The sequence below is a fragment of the Scleropages formosus genome, chromosome 24 (genome assembly GCF_900964775.1).
Source record: "Scleropages formosus chromosome 24, fSclFor1.1, whole genome shotgun sequence".
NCBI classification, from domain to species: domain Eukaryota; kingdom Metazoa; phylum Chordata; class Actinopteri; order Osteoglossiformes; family Osteoglossidae; genus Scleropages; species Scleropages formosus.
In genome coordinates, this window is record NC_041829.1 from 19,370,717 (window position 1) to 19,387,891 (window position 17,175).

The following is a 17,175-nucleotide window of genomic DNA, read 5'->3' on the forward strand; positions in this document are numbered from 1 at the left end:
CGTAATACAGTGGACATAAATACAAAAGTTGGTCATACAAAAAATTTAAAACTGAAATTAAGTATTATTGTCATATTACTGTTTAATACTTTAGCTTTATAAGAGTCGATCTGAGAAGTTATGTCAGTATTACCCTTCGGGGAAAAGCAAAATTACGCATCCGAATTATTTTTCTATTTTTGTTGGAACTCAACGGTCAACGTATGCAGTATGTGGTGGTGGGTGGTGGGTGGTGGGGGGTGGGGGGTCGGGGGGGGCTACTGTGTGAACGATTTTTCTGCTCTCTGCTAGTTACCCTGCTCCTTCCATCGCAATGGAGAACAGCTCAGTTCGTGAACGATTTTTCTACACTCGTCTTGCTATGTACTTCCGGCCAACTAAGTGGGAGACCGGACACACGTCAGGTCGCTAGCCGTGGAACGCCGGGGGATGTCCAGTCCGCTGTACGGAATACAGAAAAGCGGATTTATTACAAGTACACCGTTAATTTCTAAGTGTAAGTATTGAAAATGCGTAAAACTCACTGGATATGCATAATTTCTCCGGAAATGTTTGTGCATAACCTGACAGTGTTATTATATAGGTACAGAATTTAATGGCAGGGGGTGGTGCTGTGTGACTGAGGTGGTGGAGAGAATTACGAGGCCCCGGAGGATTTCTACACACACAGGAAGCCTCCTTTACTTCGTCATTAAAACACTGACGAGTGCTCGTGTGCTAGTCATAATTTAAGACGTCAAATGTGTACCCTACTCTCCTTTTGAACCTCCTCTGAGTCTGACTGTGTATGGTAGTTAGTTATCATAGTTTGGAGAGTGACTGTGTTGGGTGTCAAATGTGGGGTGTAAGGTGAGGCCAAGGTGGCAGATTTCAACAGAGACAAAGGATGGGCTGTGCAGACAATGGGTGCTTGATATTCTGCTATTTTAAACATACATAAATTGATATAAATATATTTAGATATTTTTATATGTGATATAAATATATTTGCTACTTAATCCTTGCTGCTACATTATGAAACGGTTTACAGTTTACAACCCATGGCCTGTGCTGTTCTGTATATTTATTGTCCTGTTCTTGTCTCACACTGCATTTTTTGCACTTTATGTAGTTTTGCGTACTGTCCTGTGTTGCTCCATGGTCCCAGAGAAACAACATTTTCGTTCCACTCTATACAAGCTATATTATAGAGGAATGACAATAAAAACCCACTTGAAATAGAGCAATTTTTCATTTTGTCTGTGTTCAATACACTTCAGTACTTCAGTTACCTTGCATAGTTGAGGCATGGTAATTTGCTTGATTTCTTTAGATGAAACTGGTACATACAAGTATAATGTTCCATGTGTCTATGTCCATTTACATCCATGAATGTCCCAAATGCTTTTCTGCAAAATAACGTAAAACTCGGAGCCTAAAGTGTATACATACACCTGTGTGGAGGGTAGCGGGTAATGTCAGGGGTACCAGGTGGCATAGTGTTTGAACAAGGTACTTCCCTGTATTGCTCTAGTAAAAGTAAATAAATCACTGTCAGTAGTAAGGTACCAGACCGGCATTGTTTGTTGCTTTGGAAAAAATGTGTCGGTTACCCTGTGTGTCTTTTACTCTTCAAAGTGAAAAAGGTTCATTGGGAGAGCTGATTTACCCTAAATTTGTTCAGTAAAAATTACCCAGCTGTATAAATGTGTGAATAAATATAAGTACCTTAACGTAGTAAGTCACTTTGGGGAAAAGTATCAGGTAAGTTGCTAGAAAAAAAATTGCAGATTAGTGGTCTGTACCACCAGGTGGCGTTGCTAGCCACTATTGACTGCTGTCTTCTGTGAGCCCCTTGCCTCCTGGCCTGGAGCACTCCTGAGGGGGCTACTTAGCACTACTGAGTGCTGCTGGGCACCCAGATATTTTCTCAGTAGTGCCCCCTTGAACAAATCACTGTTGTGAGGATCCTGTCACTGTGCCTGGTTGCTGTTGTGTGCAGTTCAATGACAGATTTGAAAACTTTTGAAGGGCAGTTCTTTTACTTAAAGTGGATGTAAATTTTGAATTATTTTCTTTTGACTTGATCTCTTGGTGTTTTATTATGTAAAAAAAAAGAGAGCGATTGTGTGTGATTGTGCTGTAAAGATTGCTGTGTGTTGTTTTTCTCAGTGGCTTTTTACTGAGGACAATGAGGTTGAAGGAAATCCTGAGGACAGCCCACCAGGCATGGAGCCCTGCTGCGCACCATCCTGCCTACCTGGCAACAGGTAAGACCAACAGTCTGTTTCTGGTAATTTAAAATGACATCTCTGACTGCTTGCTGTTAGTAATAATCACTGGTTCCTGCTGCGAAAAGGTACATCAGCCCAGCAGCTGGATGCATCGTTCAGCACAAGCGCTGCTCTGGAGATTTTTGAGATGGATTTTGCCGATTCCTCACAGGAGCTGAAACTGAGAGGGTCCCTCTCCACTCTTAACAGGTATGTAAGATGTGCACAGCTAAACATGTGGAGCAAGACTGCACACAGGATTGAAACAGTGCCGAGTTGTGTTGACAGCTTATCTGTAGTTTTGGCCACCCTGGTGGGAACCACACAGCTGCTTTTGTGTGAAATCCAGACACAGGTTTTGCTTTTAGTTCACCATTTCACTCCTAAAATATTTTTTTTTTCAATTTTAGTTCTAAAGAGGACAAAAAATGTAACATATTGAGCACATGGGCAACGCAGTGTGTCAGCAGGTAGTTCTGGTGCCTTGTAACTTGTGGGATGTCCAATCAGACATGATTTTGAATCTGGCCCATTCAGTTTTACTTGGAGAAATTAATTATAAGCTCTCTGCTAATAAGAACTACGGTGACCCTCTTAAGACTCATAATTGTCCTTCATGCAAACTCTAACACCCAATACAGAATTAATGTGTGTGTACTTGGACTTCGAAGCGGATCTTAAAGAGAGTGAATGTCTATTGTAGGTTCCACAGTCTCATCTGGGTGAATTTTGGGATGGGAGTAGACGGGTCTTGTGGGAGGCTTGTCGGAGGCAGTGAAAATGGCACACTGACCGTGTACAGCCCGGAGGAAATCCTGAAATCTGGAGAGGGGGCAGTTGTTGGACAGTCCAGCAAACACACCGGTCCTGTCCGAGCTCTCGATTTCAACCCATTCCAGGTAATTCGAAGTTTGCTGGGCTTAATGCTTCTGGAGAGTACCATTGTTTTGGCTTTCAGCAGTAACTAAAAAGGGTAACAGTGAAGGTCTTGTTATAATAAACACTTTACAATAATGTCTGATTAGTTTTGGAAGTGTCCATCATAAACTTTGCAAGTCTTTGTTAATAAACAAATAATTGGTGTCGAGTGCTCGTGTTTGCATGTGAAAATGTTTACACCCTAGAACTTTTTGACATTACTGTCTTTTCAGTATAGAATTAGCCAGATGTTGTTTTCTCTTTCAGAGTAATCTTTTGGCGTCAGGGGCAAATGATTCAGAAATTTATATCTGGGATCTGAATAATTTCAGCAATCCAATGACACCAGGGGCAAAGTCTCAGGTAAATACAAAGTCTCAGGTAAATGTCTTACGGGTATCACACACTGCTGTGATTTTCAGTAACGCTCCATCTGCTAAAGAAATTTTGCAGCATAAAGAACATATGTTAAGTTGTCGCACAACAAAAAATGCCTCAATATGTTTGTTAATGAGAATCTTAACTTTCTGATACCTAAGGGGTAATTTGCGATTAAATTGGTTCACAGCAGGAGCTTTTTCATACTTCATTTTAATAGAGGGTTTAATTAATTAATTTCTTTTTGGAATAATTAAGGTTTATGCCCAGGTAAAAGTGAATTGGAGGACTTGGTCTACAGTTGGTTTTGAACAACCTGTTTTTTCCTTTACCTTGTAGCTCTGTGAGGTAAGCAAAAGATCCCCTGTAACAGGCCAACTTCAGGCATGGTTTGAGTGTGTGATTACTGGTTACTGCACGGTTCGTTATATCTGTATGGCTCTTATGGGGTTTCTGATTAACTCACCTTGCTTTAATGGGGTAAATTAAGTAATATTCAGATACAACATGACCCTCATCTGAAGTAACAGAATACTGATAAAGTTGCTGTTTTTCTAGATCTTTTCTACATCCTTAAATATTGCACTTCAGAGTGACCCAAGATTTGTGTGATTTAATTTTCTGAATTAGTATTTCAGTTACTGATTTGCTCTTTTTACTTCCATTTGAAGTCAGAAAGAATAAACATTGTCTGGCATTGTGGCATTTAAAATAACCCATTTGTGACAAACTCTACTGCGTCTTGGGTAAATTCTGAATTTATATGAACTTATATTTGTAGTTGGGAATTTAGGGTGAAAATCTTAATTTGATTTCAGTTATGTAGTAGTTTTTTAAAAATGTTTCTCTGTATTAATGCAGCCAGTTGAAGACATCAGTGTGGTTGCATGGAACAGGCAGGTACAGCACATCCTAGCCTCTGCACATCCAAGTGGCAAAGCTGTTGTGTGGGACCTTCGAAAGAACGAGCCCATCATTAAAATCAGTGATCACAGTAACAGGGTGAGTTTGGCCTCTTGCTTTCATACAGGCCATTATGGACCACCAGACAAGACCACTTTTTTCTTTTAGGGTGGCATTTATTTTCTTTCATTCAGGATTACATGCAATTATTTACATTTGCACAGTTAAGTATTTTACCAAAGCAAATCAGATCCTGCCCCCAAGGACTTGAGCTGGAAATCCTCAGGTTGTAAGCCTGTATTCCTTACCGCTACATTACCTGCTTTTTCAAAACTGCAGTAGGTTTTGTTGCCAAAAGCACGGTAGTTTTATTCTTGACACCTCTGACCTCCTCTAGATGCACTGTTCTGGCATGTTGTGGCACCCCGAAGTGGCCACCCAGCTGGTCCTGGCCTCTGAAGATGATCGCCTGCCTGTCATCCAGATGTGGGACCTGCGATTTGCTACGTCACCCCTGAAGGTCCTGGAGAACCACACAAGGTCAGGGGAGAGAGAGTCTCTCTTGGTGGAACTTCAGTGGGCTTAGTCTGCCATTGCAGTTTCCTCACACTTTGTGAAAACATGGGTTTGTCTTCAGGGGAATCCTGTCCATGTCCTGGAGCCAGGCTGACCCCGAGCTGCTTCTCAGCAGTGCCAAGGACAACCGCATCTTGTGCTGGAATCCTTTCACTGGAGAGGTGAGCTGGAAAGGCAGCTCTCAATGGTTTATGGAGTTGTAATAACAATAAGATAAAACAACTGCTGTCTTGATACAGTAGTCCCCCCCCTCCACCGGTCCTTTTCCAGGTGATCTATGAGCTGCACACCTCGAACCAGTGGTGCTTTGATATCCAGTGGTGTCCTCGGAATCCAGCTTTGCTCTCGGCGGCTTCGTTTGATGGGCGGATCACAGTTTACTCGGTCATGGGAGGCAGCCTGGAGGCTCAGCAGCAAAGCAGCATTGACAAGGTTGAACGCACTCTCGCTCTGTCTGACTCATGATTTTGGTACACACATTACCTAAATAACTTGTCCTGAAATGGATGCAGCGGGTAGCACTGCTGCCTCACAGCACTTGGGTGGAGCAGGAGAACATGAGTTCGATCCCCACTTAGTTTGTCTGGAGTTTTCATGATCTCCCCATGTCTTTGTGAGTTTCCTCAGAGTGCTCTGGGTTTCTCCCACAGTTCAAAGACAGTTCATGTGGGTTGGTAATGCAAAATTTCCCATAGTGTGTGAATGCGTGTGTCTTTGTGGCTACACAGCGATGGACTAGTGACCCGTCCAGGGTGTTCCCCCACTTAGCCTTCCATCCAGTGCTTCTAGAGGAAGGGTTATTCGATGGACTGACTTTTCCTGAAATGTACTGTAAGAAACAGGAGCAGCTGTTACCTGAAGTTGCTTTTGGATTTAAATGAATGAAAAGTTGGCACCTGTTTTATAGGAAGTATGAACTGATTTGGCACACAGGTGACCCCCCTGGGATTCACAGTTTTGTTTTTCAGTCTTTGAAATCCACACAAGTGACAGGTGTGTTTAAAAGTTGTCTTCTGGGTACGCAGGTCTCATCCTCTTTTGATGCCATGGACCCATTTGGGACGGGACAGCCGCTTCCACCTCTGCAGGTGCCTCAGCCCCAGGCCAAGTCAACAGTGATCCCACCGCTGAAGAAGCCCCCTAAGTGGGTGCGCCGTCCTGTGGGGGCCTCCTTTGCGGTGAGTGTATCTGTTTTGCAGCTGGAAAAGCAAGAGTGACAGAGTTTAAATACTTATTGTCCATCACTGCCTGTGTCTGCTTTCAGTTTGGTGGAAGGCTCCTCACCTTTGAGAACCCCAAGCCCCAGCAGCAGCCTGGCCCACAGCCTCACACCAGGCAGGTGTTTGTCAGCCAGGTAATCACAGAGACTGAGTTTCTGCAGCGCTCCTGTGAACTGCAGACAGCGCTGCAGTCTGGAACCTTCTCTGGCTACTGCCAGACCAAGATCCACAAAGCAGCCTGCGAATCTGAACAGGACATCTGGAGGTTTCTGAAGGTGAGACATGCACCCATTCAGCCTCCTGTCACTGAGATGAGTGTGGCTGCATTTTGGGACATCAGTCAGAAGCTGTTTCATTTCTTGCCACTAGGCTTCACCACATGTACATTGAATAATGTGGATCAGTGCATCTGTATTCATTGTTCTCATATTTGTCATGAATGTTTCTTTGTCTTGTTGTTTTTAACTGTAGGTCAATTTTGAAGAGGATGCCCGTCTTAAATTTCTAAGGCTTTTAGGTTTCAGTAAAGAAGAATTGCAGAAAAAGGTAGTTATTTTTTTCCACTAAATAAATTGCATAGTATAGACAGAGCCACATGGTTTACTTACACATTTGTCACATTTTGTACTTACGTCAAAACTTTCTGTAGCAGACGGTGCTAATTTATTTTATTTTCAGATCGCCACAAGTTTGGGAAAGAGTGCACAACCAAATGGGGTTGATGCAAATGATCTGGCCGAAAAGATGCAGCTTCTTTCTACACAGGTGGGACTGGCAATTGTACAGCCTTCTTGGTCTTAGTACAACCAAAGTGTCTCTCCTCTCTCATCACGTGATGCAGATGTTCACATAGAAATTTCACTGCAGCTAGTTGTAAATATCTTGTTTCCTATGCTTAGAAATCTGTAGGACATCATACAGTTAATGTTTGTTGCTCTTTTTGTACATTGTACCTATGGATATATGTTTTAAATCCTGAAGTAATTTCTGTGCCATAAGTCAGTGCTGTTGAGCACCCTCATGTCCTTATTTTTGTTCAGCGGCTTGACGAGTCCAATGCAGAAACCTCCATTCCCTCAGCTTCATCCTCACCGTCTGACTTCTTCAGTCACCTACCCAACAGCAAGCCCAGCCTCCACATCCCTGTCTCCTCAGGTGACACCCCACTAGGGCACAAACTAGTGAACACGCTATGGCTGCACTGGTCATAGCTGAGTTTCTGTGAAAATCCACACAAGCATGTGGTTGGACCACCTTGTCTCACCTTCTAATCGTCTTAACGGTCTGTCTTTACAGTTACTGTAAAGTGCCAGATGTTATGAAACATACATGACCACAGACAAATTCTCTTGTAACGTGGCTCTTTCCATGTTGAAGACACCGATGGCCTGATCAGCCAGGCCCTACTGGTGGGAAACTTTGAGGGAGCCGTAGATCTGTGCCTGAGCGATGGGCGCTTTGCCGAAGCCATCCTCTTGTCTATCAGTGGAGGAGAGGAGCTGCTGAAGAAGACCCAGCAACGATACCTTGACAAGCAGAAGAGCAGCATCTCAGTGGTTCGTTTGCCTTGTTTCCTTGTGTATCGTTGATCTGCTTAGTCTGTCAGCTGATTGGTCATCATGTTGTGCGTCTGGGTGCAGTTGCTCCATGTGCAGTGTAAGCAGCATTGTGTGACTGTATGTCTCATGTGGAGTTGTCGTGTCCTATCGTTTCTTGCATGTTTGTTTTATTTTCTCTTTAAGGCTTGACTTCTGAATGTGCCAAATTAAATGATTGTAAATGAGTGTAATTTTTTTTCATTGTTTTATGTTTGTAAACAGTCACATGCTAAATGGAAATTTAAACTTTTTTGAATTTTTATTAGATACTTAGTACAGTAAAAGTGATGTTTTACCAGTTAACTAGTCATATACCCCAGGTCATTTTAATTGGCTAATGAAGTCCTTGTGCAGAAAATAGGAATCCATAAGACTCTTGTTTCCTTTGCAGCTTATATCATCTGTGGTAAACCAGAACTGGGCAGCTGTAGTGCAAAACTGTGATCTAGACAGCTGGAAGGAAGCCCTGGCCATTCTTCTGACGTACGCTCGACCTGAGGAGTTTGCCCAGCTGTGTGGTAAGGCCAGTGACACATAGTCACAGAGGCAGCAGTGCTGTGTTCAGAAGAGACTGACAAGGGCTTGGCATGAGTTGGCATTCTGCCGATCCTGAAATGCATCGTGTCAGAGCCCTATTGTTCTAATACCAGCCTTTTGCTCTGCCCTCCTCCTCCATCAGACACATTGGGGGCACGTTTGGAGCATGAAGGTGTGGAGAAGAGGTGCCTGCAGGCCTGCTTGTGTTACATCTGCTCAGGGAATATCGAGAAGTTGGTGCAGTGCTGGGCTCAGCAGAAAGACTGTTCGTCACCCTTGGCCTTAGAGGTGCCCACTTGCACATTTCATTTATTTAAAATGCCAAGCTGTCTTCTCAGAATGTTTGGCTTGGCTGCACAAATTTAAATATTCTTTTTTCCGTTGAAACCTGACTTTGTACTTGCTCGGTATGCATCTGAACCAATCCAAAGCCGCTGTTCATGGACTAAGGGGGGAAGGAATGTTGCCTTTGCTCTGGACAGCCAGGAGACCCATGGTTGTGTGTTGCTGGTAGGACCTGGTGGAGAAGGTGATGATCCTGCGCAAGTCGATTGAGCGGCTACGTGGCGGGGAAGTGATGACCCAGAGCCCAGTTCTGGCAGACAAGCTGACCCATTACGCAAACCTTTTGGCTTCTCAGGGGAGTCTGGCTGCTGCTATGAACTACCTACCAGCCAGTTCAAATCAGGTGAGCCTTTACATGTATGGTGAGGGTCCCTATATTACTTGACAGTCTGGAAAGTTTTCATTAGATTTTTCTAGTGTTAAAATCATTCTTGATGGTATTTATTTACAGAAATTCTGTTGTGTTTATTGACATTATTGCAGGACTACTTAGATTTACCTGAAATTCAAAACTGATTTGATTAAATTTTATGTCAAATGTGCTTGAATGATCGAATAATTGGTGTCAAGTTGTTCAATGAATATAATCAGATGCTCAACTCAGTTGCCAACCTTGTAAAAGCAATGTTACTCGTTATAGCGAAAGTTTGGCTTCTCTAAACGGTCTCATCTCTCCTTAATCAGCCGGTCATCATGATGCTGAGGTATCGGCTTTTCCACGCCCAGGGAGAGCAGGCCGAGGGCCCCCAGCCGCCCTTCCCATACAGCCGAGTGGCGGTAGGGGGAGCCCCACATTCCACCCAGTTTGGTGTGGCTCAGCCTTCAGTTCAGAAGTCCCACAAGCCGGTAAAAGCACTGGAATTTGTGGTCTCTCTCTGTTAGTTGTCTAGATGAGGCCTTTTTGTCCCCCCCCATGGTTTCTCAATTCCTGCCTCTGTCCATTCTGAAATGGTCTGACCGAATGCACAGGAAGCTGTTTTGAGTGTCTGAAGTGTGAAGATAACAAGGAGAATCTGAGCAAAGTTGTGCTGCTCTGGTTACGTTTAGCAACCACTTGTAGTCTTGGCTCAGTACCGTTGAGCACAGTGCTTCAGTACTGACACTGATTGCCTTTGTTTTAGGAGCCCTACCAGCCTGCAATTCCCCCTAAGGTGGCAGATGTGGGGCAGCCCCCTGCCCCTACGCTGTACACAGCACAGACAGCCCCCACGGCTGGTTCGCATCTCCACTCTTACCCTGGGGCACCACCTACCTCACACGTCCAGACCTCTAGCCTGACACACCAACCACAAAGACCAGCGTACCCCCAGCATCCCTCCGCTGCTCCAGGTAGGGCTTGTGGGTCACATCCAGGTAACTGGATCTCATTACAATTCTGAGTTTCTGCTTCACAATTTTCCTCTTTCCCAGGATTCCCTCCAGCGCAGCCATTCACTCCGTTAGCGGGGCTGACTGGCTTCCCCTCAGGCCCTGTAATGCCAACAGCCAGCCTGGCAGGACCTTCACTGCCTCCAGCTTCAGCCTCTGGCAGCATTCCCCTGATGCCCGGCCCGGGCTTGCCACAGTCCAGCTTTATGCCACCGGGCCCAATCTCATCTGGTTCCCTCCCATCAACTTCACAGCCAGGGGCGTCTGTCCCCCTGTTTCCAGGAAGCTCTCACGGGCATGTCCCGATGCCACCAGTTTCTTCTGCCCCATACCAGCCCGTGGGGCCTGGGTACCCACAAGGCGGTCCTGGAGCCCCCGGGATGAAGTCTTCCTCTGCTGCAGCGGTTCCACCGCCACCTATAGGTAATGACTATGTTAGAAACAGTGTTGACCCTTCAGGCAGAAGGTTTCACCACAGGTACATTGTTTCCAAAACAATTGTGTGTTTCTTTGTGCAGTTAAAGAACATCGTGTCTGACTCGGGAGTGTGTGGGGTAGGGTGGGGTGGACCTGCCTCGCACATTACGAGTCCAGGCTGCACATGTGGCCTGATGTTACCATAGTCCATTCTGTTGCAGTCCCCCTTGAAGTGCTAAATAAGTTATAATGTGTGTGTAACTCCTACGCTGTGTCACTGTTCTAGGCAGGAAATAGAGGGAAGTTCCTGTATGTTTTCACCCGTCCACTTCCCTTGTCAGATGTGTGTTGTTTGGCTTTCAGGGTACTTCCCATGGCTGGATTCCCGTTGCGATGCTGAAGGTGACAGGATTGTGTTAGGGCTGACTGTGTGTGTGTGCGCGCACGCGCACGTCCGTGCCTCTGGAGTTATGGGAAACGGAGAATCCAATGGCTCTTTATTGGGTTCTGTGAGCACTGACAAGAAAGCGAATATTGAAACAGCTTCCTTTAGTTCTGTAACTGAATGTGTGTGAAGACAAAGCCACTCACCATGGTTGTGTGTTGCTTGCTTGCAGCAGGAATGTTTCTAGGACCTTCGTGCAATGAGCAGAAAGTTAATATTTAAGGAAGCACTGAATGTGAAGTAAAATGTTGCTGTCAATTTGTTTGACATTTAAGGATCCAAGAAAACGTACGTAGAATATATAGGAAAGGAAGTCGTTGAGCAGTGGTGTGACTGTGTCATCACCTGACTGCCAGAACTGGACTTGGCTGTTTGCTTATTGCTCAAACAGATGCCATGCTCCCGAAGGCTGCCTATTCTTGAGCAGGATTTTCTAAATCCATTGCATCAGAGTTGCTTTTTTTTTATAAAAAAAAAAAGGAAAAAAACGCACACGTAAAACAAGATCCGGAGAGCTGACAGTGCCTGTTATTTTCATCCATGTATCTCGTGGTGACCTCTAGGTGTGCAAGAATGTCCTCTCGCTTTAAGACTCAAGGGATTAGACCCCAGCTATACACTGGAGTGATTTTAATGGCTTAACTTGTTCCTCAAAATGATCTTTTCCCCTCTTTCATTTGGATGCATAGATCTCACGTTACAGCTTTCGGAAACGTGGTGCTCGTGTAGCAAGTAGGCTCACGCGCAAATGCCCGTAGACAGACACACACACTTGGCTTTGGCTGCCTGATGAGCTTTTAAAAGCTTTGTTGTGTGAGCTGTGTGAATGTGTCTGGTGTTACATGCACCTCGCCCTCCCGTTCTCTCGGCAGGCTCTCAGGATGGCTGGAATGACCCCCCTGCTGTGCGTGGAGGTCCCAGAAAGAAAAAGGTATCCCAGGACAAACATCTCAATCACGCTCTTACGCCACACTTCTTTCTTTTTCCTCCTCCTCCTCCTCCTTTTCCTCTGGCTCTGTGCATAAAAGCATTTTTGACTCAAAATATCTACATCGGAGCCCATAGCAACTGAAGGAATTGTGTACTCTAAGTCAATGGTGTGAAGTCATGTTTTAAAGGCATTTATTAAGATTGGAAAGATAGATTCGCCAAGATAAAACTGAGGCTGGAAACGGAGTATTAAGGTAGGAAATGAAGTAGCTCCTGTTCTCAGGTTCGAAAAGCCGACCTTGTTATGCAGTGGGCTAAAATGCATTTAATTACCCAATCATAAGTGATGTCTTTGAGTCAAATTGAGAGTGCACCAGAGAATGGCACTTATCTGTCCTTTGGTACTTTCACGGTAATCCTGGCCTGTTCTCTTTGTAAGTCAAGGATGCCTAAGCCTCAAATCCCATTAGTCTGGAATTCCTGGAAACCGTGTTTCGACTCATCACGGGTTTCCTTTGGGGGTAGAAGCTTTTACTTCGTCATTTTTATTATTTTCACGTTTTTCCATGATAACGCATTAGTGCGGCCAATATGAAACACACAGGAAAAATACTGCAAAATAACACTTTTGTGATTTAAGAATGAAGACTTTATGGGTGCGTAATAGGAACTGCTGACTCTTTTTGGATCCAAGTGTCTCTGAGAGCCAAGCGCTGGCTGGCCCCTCTCCCAGTGTTCACACTCTTTCAGCCTGACCCTTTTGACTGTGTGACCGTGAGGCTATTAGCTGCTTTCTACAGCGGTGCCTCGTCTTGCTCTCACGCTGTCTATCACTCTGTCCACTTTGCACATGGTCTCACCAGCAGCCTCAAGATCGAGATATAGTGTGGATTCTGTTGGCAAACCAGAGTATTATTCATTCATTCATTCGTATTTTTAATTAAATGTAAAAATGTTTGTAATGTAGAGGTTTCATAAAATGTTTTCCCATTTGGACTATTACAGAAATGGACAGTAGCAGTTTAGCAGTGTCCTACATTAGTCTGAGAGTGGAAAGTGAAGATGATGGGCTGCATTTTGTTCCCCCAGCTCCCTGAGAACTACACTCCACCGGTTCCTATCACGGCCCCTGTGATGGGTTTCCCCATGGAGACACCTCAAGCCCCAGAGCTCATGCAGGCACCCCCTGGAGCCCCCCAGGAGCCCAGCGTCCAGGTGATACGTGGAAAGATATTACTGTGAAGGAACTTGAAATAGACTTCCTCGAATGGTGGTCACAGGCTTCATTCTCCCCCCCCACACACACACACAGCGTCTCCAGCAGCTTCCCGCAGAGAAGGTGGAGCAACGGGAGATCCCTGCAGAGCACAAGGTCCTCAAGACCACTTTCGATGGGTTGCTGCAGCGCTGCCAGTTAGCGGCTGCTGACCCGGTATGGTGGGAAGAGAAGGGAGGGGCTTTTGTATTTAGTATACCGATGACCTTAAACAACTGTTTGAATTTTGTACTTTATTTGTGACATTTTTTTGTCATACTGCCAGCAAACAAAAAGAAAACTGGATGATGCGTCTAAGCGCCTCGAGCACCTGTATGATAGACTCAGAGAACAAACGGTATGTATTAAGTCAGCTTTTTACTTGCTGGGTTCATTTCAGCTCCACTGAGAAATTAACCATGGTGCAATACCAGAACAATTGGATTCGTTCCTGGGAATTGATTAGGTCTTTTGACATCTTCCAGCTGTCTCCCAGCATCCTGGCTGGACTCCACGAGTTGAGCCGCTGCATCGAGAGCCGCAACTACCAGCACGCCCTCGCTGTTCACACCCAGATCGTGAGCAGCAGCAACTTCAGTGAGATCTCAGCCTTCATGCCAATCCTCAAGGTGGTGATGACCATTGCTAACAAGCTTGGCATCTAACCACAGGAGCAGAAAACTTGTTTCTGTATCAAAGATCCTTAAGAGTTATATCTAAAATGTGAGCTATTGCAATGTGCTTTGGTGCTTTAATTGATAACATGCTGCAAATTCATATTTTTTTCCGTGACATTTGTTTTACGATTAACAAGCTGTTTTCAGTTCAAGGGCTTTTTAGTCTTGTTTGGAAGGGAAGCCAAACTTCACTGCTGATGCGGTGCTAATTTGCACACATCAAATGTGTTTGCTTGAGTAATTACAGTTTTGTTTATTTTTTTTTTTTTGCGGGGGGGGGGATGCGTTGAAATTTTGAAGAGAGTTTTGCAAAGATTACATTTCCGTCAGGTTTGAATGTGAGATGTCACCTCCCGTTACGACTTTGCTTTTTCTTTGTTCTGGAGAGAGAATTATTCTGGGAGCATCGGTGACAAGGCCTCAACAATCAACCTTCACATTTACCCATTTTAACACTGGTGTGTGCACTGGTAGTTATGTGCACATACTTTGGAGCCTCACTTTAGATACTGTAATTCTAGAGCACTCCATCTGTTTAGCTAGTGAATGGTTCTCACTCAGGCTCAAAAGTGTGGTATTGCAACTGTAAACTTTCTGAATAAATAAAATTTTGAATTTAATTTTTTAAAAGCATTCTTTACCATAGCATCTCTCACATATTCAAAACATGCCAACACTCCCATGTCCTAATCCATTTCAAGTGCAATACAATTTTTTTTTTAATCTTCAAAAGGATGTAGATTGTCGTATTTGGTCTGATGTCAATCATTAAGTATATATGAACAGCTTTAAAATTCATCCAAGCAAGAGTTGTTCTGATGGATGCTGATGTCCTCTGAGATGTTGGATTGCCAAATGGTCTATCTTTCCATGATCTTGTGTCAGGTAACATAGTGGCACCGGCCTTCATCGTTGGAGCGTTTCCTTTACTCGTTCATTGCGCTTCACCGATTCGCACTGAATATATATATATATTATATATATATATATAGTATGTAGTACTATATACTAACCCAAACACATGTCTTTATACTTATTACTGTTACATTAGCTGATCACAGTTAAACAGTTATTCAAAAATACTGTTTTAACTTAATATATACTAATTAACCTAATATATTGTACAGTTAGATCTGAAAATCCACACAATCTCTAAGGTGATTTTGAGTTGTTTTTGATAATTTCTATGGTACTTTATTTTTCTATTACATATATTTAACTCAATCATTTGGTTTCATTTATTTTTGCCCTATATTAGTGTCCTATATCAGTTTAATCAGGGCTTGAATTTTTCTTATTCAATTGCAATTAATGTCAAAATACAGCTTTATCCATTTCATTTAAAAATGTTTTTTAATTGCCATGTCCCCAGCTGTTAATTGCAATGCTTAATTTTTTAAAAAGTGTTCCTAATGCATCGTATACAAATTAGCATTAATGTCTAGGCTTTTATGTTAGTGCAGTCACATGAAACTGAAGTGACCGCTGCATAATGAAACATTACTGGACGTAAAGAAAAACAGAAGTCAGTTATTGTACGTAGTGTTTTTACCGACCGTTAGGATGTGCAAGTGTTCTGTGATACCTGCAGTGTGATAATCCTCTGTGTTTGTTGGTTACTGCTTCTGCTTTGCCAGCGAGAAAGCGTGAACACAGCTCCCTTGCAGTGACCGTCTCGGTCATCAGTCAACCGGGTGGACACTGTCGCCCCAGGCATTGACCTGCCTCGAAACTCCCTTTTCTGCACAAATATTTATACATCTTTTTTTTTTTTTGCCTGTATTGTCATTGTACAATTTTTTTCATATAAAACATTCTATTGATATTTTTTGACGGACTGTGTTTTTATTTGGTGGCATGGAGATTGGATGTCAGTAATGGGCAATAAATAGGTGGCGAGTACTGTGATCCCAGATCTGAAGTTTTCTTAAATGAGTAAAGTGTATGTTGTTAATGCACCCGAACCATTTTGCCCTGTTAAATGCAATATTTATAAATGTAAAGGACTCCCGGGTAGATTTTGGGCTCTTTCTGTTTGGTGTGTTAAAAGCGAAGAGGAGGAAAAGGAAAGGGGGATGGTTTCCGTTGGGGAGGCAGCCATCTGAATAAGCTGTAAATGAGGCGCGTCCCCATCCAGCAGTGGGACGCAGCAGCGCGGAGGTACACCGACTCCCAGCCGGCAGAGCCCTAATCTCCTTTTCAGATCGCATCACATTTCGAGGGCCCCTGGTTTTGTGCTACTCTTGTGCTGGCACGTTTGCAGGTGGGTTTGTTGCTGGCAAGTATTTGTTTATAAAACCCACTTGTCTGGGCACAATACTTGAACTAACTTCTATTCAGGGAACAGTGTGAATCCTTGCAAAGCCTGTTCCCAAAGTCCTTTTGAAGACGAAGGCTCATTGAAGGAGGTGGAGAGGGGGGATTAGCTTCTTCGGCCGCGGCACATTTCCGAGGGGGCTGATCAGCTTGGCCATTCATTGTTAAATGGAGCACAGGGACATTTAAAAAGAGCCAAATAGGTGGGCCAGGAATAAAACATCCACAGGAAGCCCTATCCAGGCAACATGAAGTTTTCCCAACATTTTTTTTTTTTTTTTTTTTTTTACTTCTGAGAAGGTGGTGTGAAAAAGGAGATTAGCACACAACATCAAGAAGGAGGACTGGAGGGCAACTTACTTGATGTTGTCCCCCCCCCCAAAGCCTTTTCCCCCTGTCCTGCGAAAGTTAATTAAACTTGTAGTAAACAGTAAAGAAACTCCCAATTGCCAGTGTGTTTCTTTTCAAAAGAACTTTGGGGTGGGGGAGAGGCGTTCGCAGGGGCAAATTGGAAAGGCACCGAGGAAGGAAGGCCTCGATTCAAGCTTTTCTCTAAAGACATTGCTCCGGGACATCTCTACCAAGAGCGAACGACGAGCTGCGAGAGTTAGACGGTGGAAACACACATTTTGCGAAGGCCCTTTGCAATCACGGAACTGTAATCACTTTTTTTTTTTTTTAAATGTTTCTTTGTATTTCAGCTTACAGGTGATTTTTACTGTCCAAGAAGGAAATTGCCACACACACGAGATGCGCCTGCATCGATCAGTTGCTTTTAACCTTTAATACACAAGTATATCCTTTTGTTGGTTAAAATGAACTAACTCTACTGTGAAATCCTGTACTAAATGTAACTTTAAATAGCAGTAATGAAAATATAATAATAACCGCTTATCCTCAAAGATGCCATCGTACCAGTGGTCGGAACAGGACAGATTTCAGTCAGCAGACAGGATAAATAACGGTGCTTTATATGCATTGTTTACAAGACTAACAAAGGCTAAAAAGTTCATAGCAAATGTACAGAAAAAATTAACGGG

At 43.8% G+C, this 17,175-nt stretch overlaps 1 protein-coding gene across 2 annotated transcripts; it reads left to right on the forward strand.

Moving 5' to 3' along the window:
• Window positions 1–383: 383 nt before the first annotated feature.
• On the forward strand, window positions 384–14,771 carry sec31b (SEC31 homolog B, COPII coat complex component). 2 transcript variants are annotated; one of them, XM_018761244.2, is made up of 27 exons: window positions 384–496; window positions 2,152–2,249; window positions 2,339–2,462; window positions 2,956–3,151; window positions 3,438–3,533; window positions 3,888–3,896; window positions 4,410–4,550; window positions 4,849–4,991; window positions 5,089–5,188; window positions 5,298–5,459; window positions 6,053–6,205; window positions 6,292–6,522; window positions 6,719–6,793; window positions 6,926–7,012; window positions 7,288–7,402; window positions 7,625–7,803; window positions 8,237–8,363; window positions 8,525–8,670; window positions 8,897–9,070; window positions 9,412–9,573; window positions 9,849–10,056; window positions 10,138–10,518; window positions 11,830–11,888; window positions 12,977–13,102; window positions 13,200–13,319; window positions 13,429–13,500; window positions 13,628–14,771. In XM_018761244.2, the coding sequence occupies exons 2-27, from the start codon at window positions 2,171–2,173 to the stop codon at window positions 13,805–13,807; spliced, it is 3,645 nt and encodes a 1,214-aa protein (XP_018616760.2). In that variant the 5' UTR covers window positions 384–496; window positions 2,152–2,170; the 3' UTR covers window positions 13,808–14,771. The 2 variants fall into 2 exon arrangements, with proteins under 2 accessions (XP_018616760.2, XP_018616761.2); XM_018761245.2 differs by lacking the exon at window positions 3,888–3,896.
• The last annotated feature ends 2,404 nt before the right edge of the window (window positions 14,772–17,175 follow it).

Excerpts from the sequence above, each read along its gene's own strand:
- sec31b (XM_018761244.2), top strand. The coding sequence starts at position 2,171 with ATGAGGTTGAAGGAAATCCTGAGGACAGCCCACCAGGCATGGAGCCCT. Across the intron at positions 7,013-7,287 it reads TGCAGCTTCTTTCTACACAG|CGGCTTGACGAGTCCAATGC; the intron begins GTGGGACTGGCA and ends ATTTTTGTTCAG. Across the intron at positions 13,320-13,428 it reads AGTTAGCGGCTGCTGACCCG|CAAACAAAAAGAAAACTGGA; the intron begins GTATGGTGGGAA and ends TCATACTGCCAG.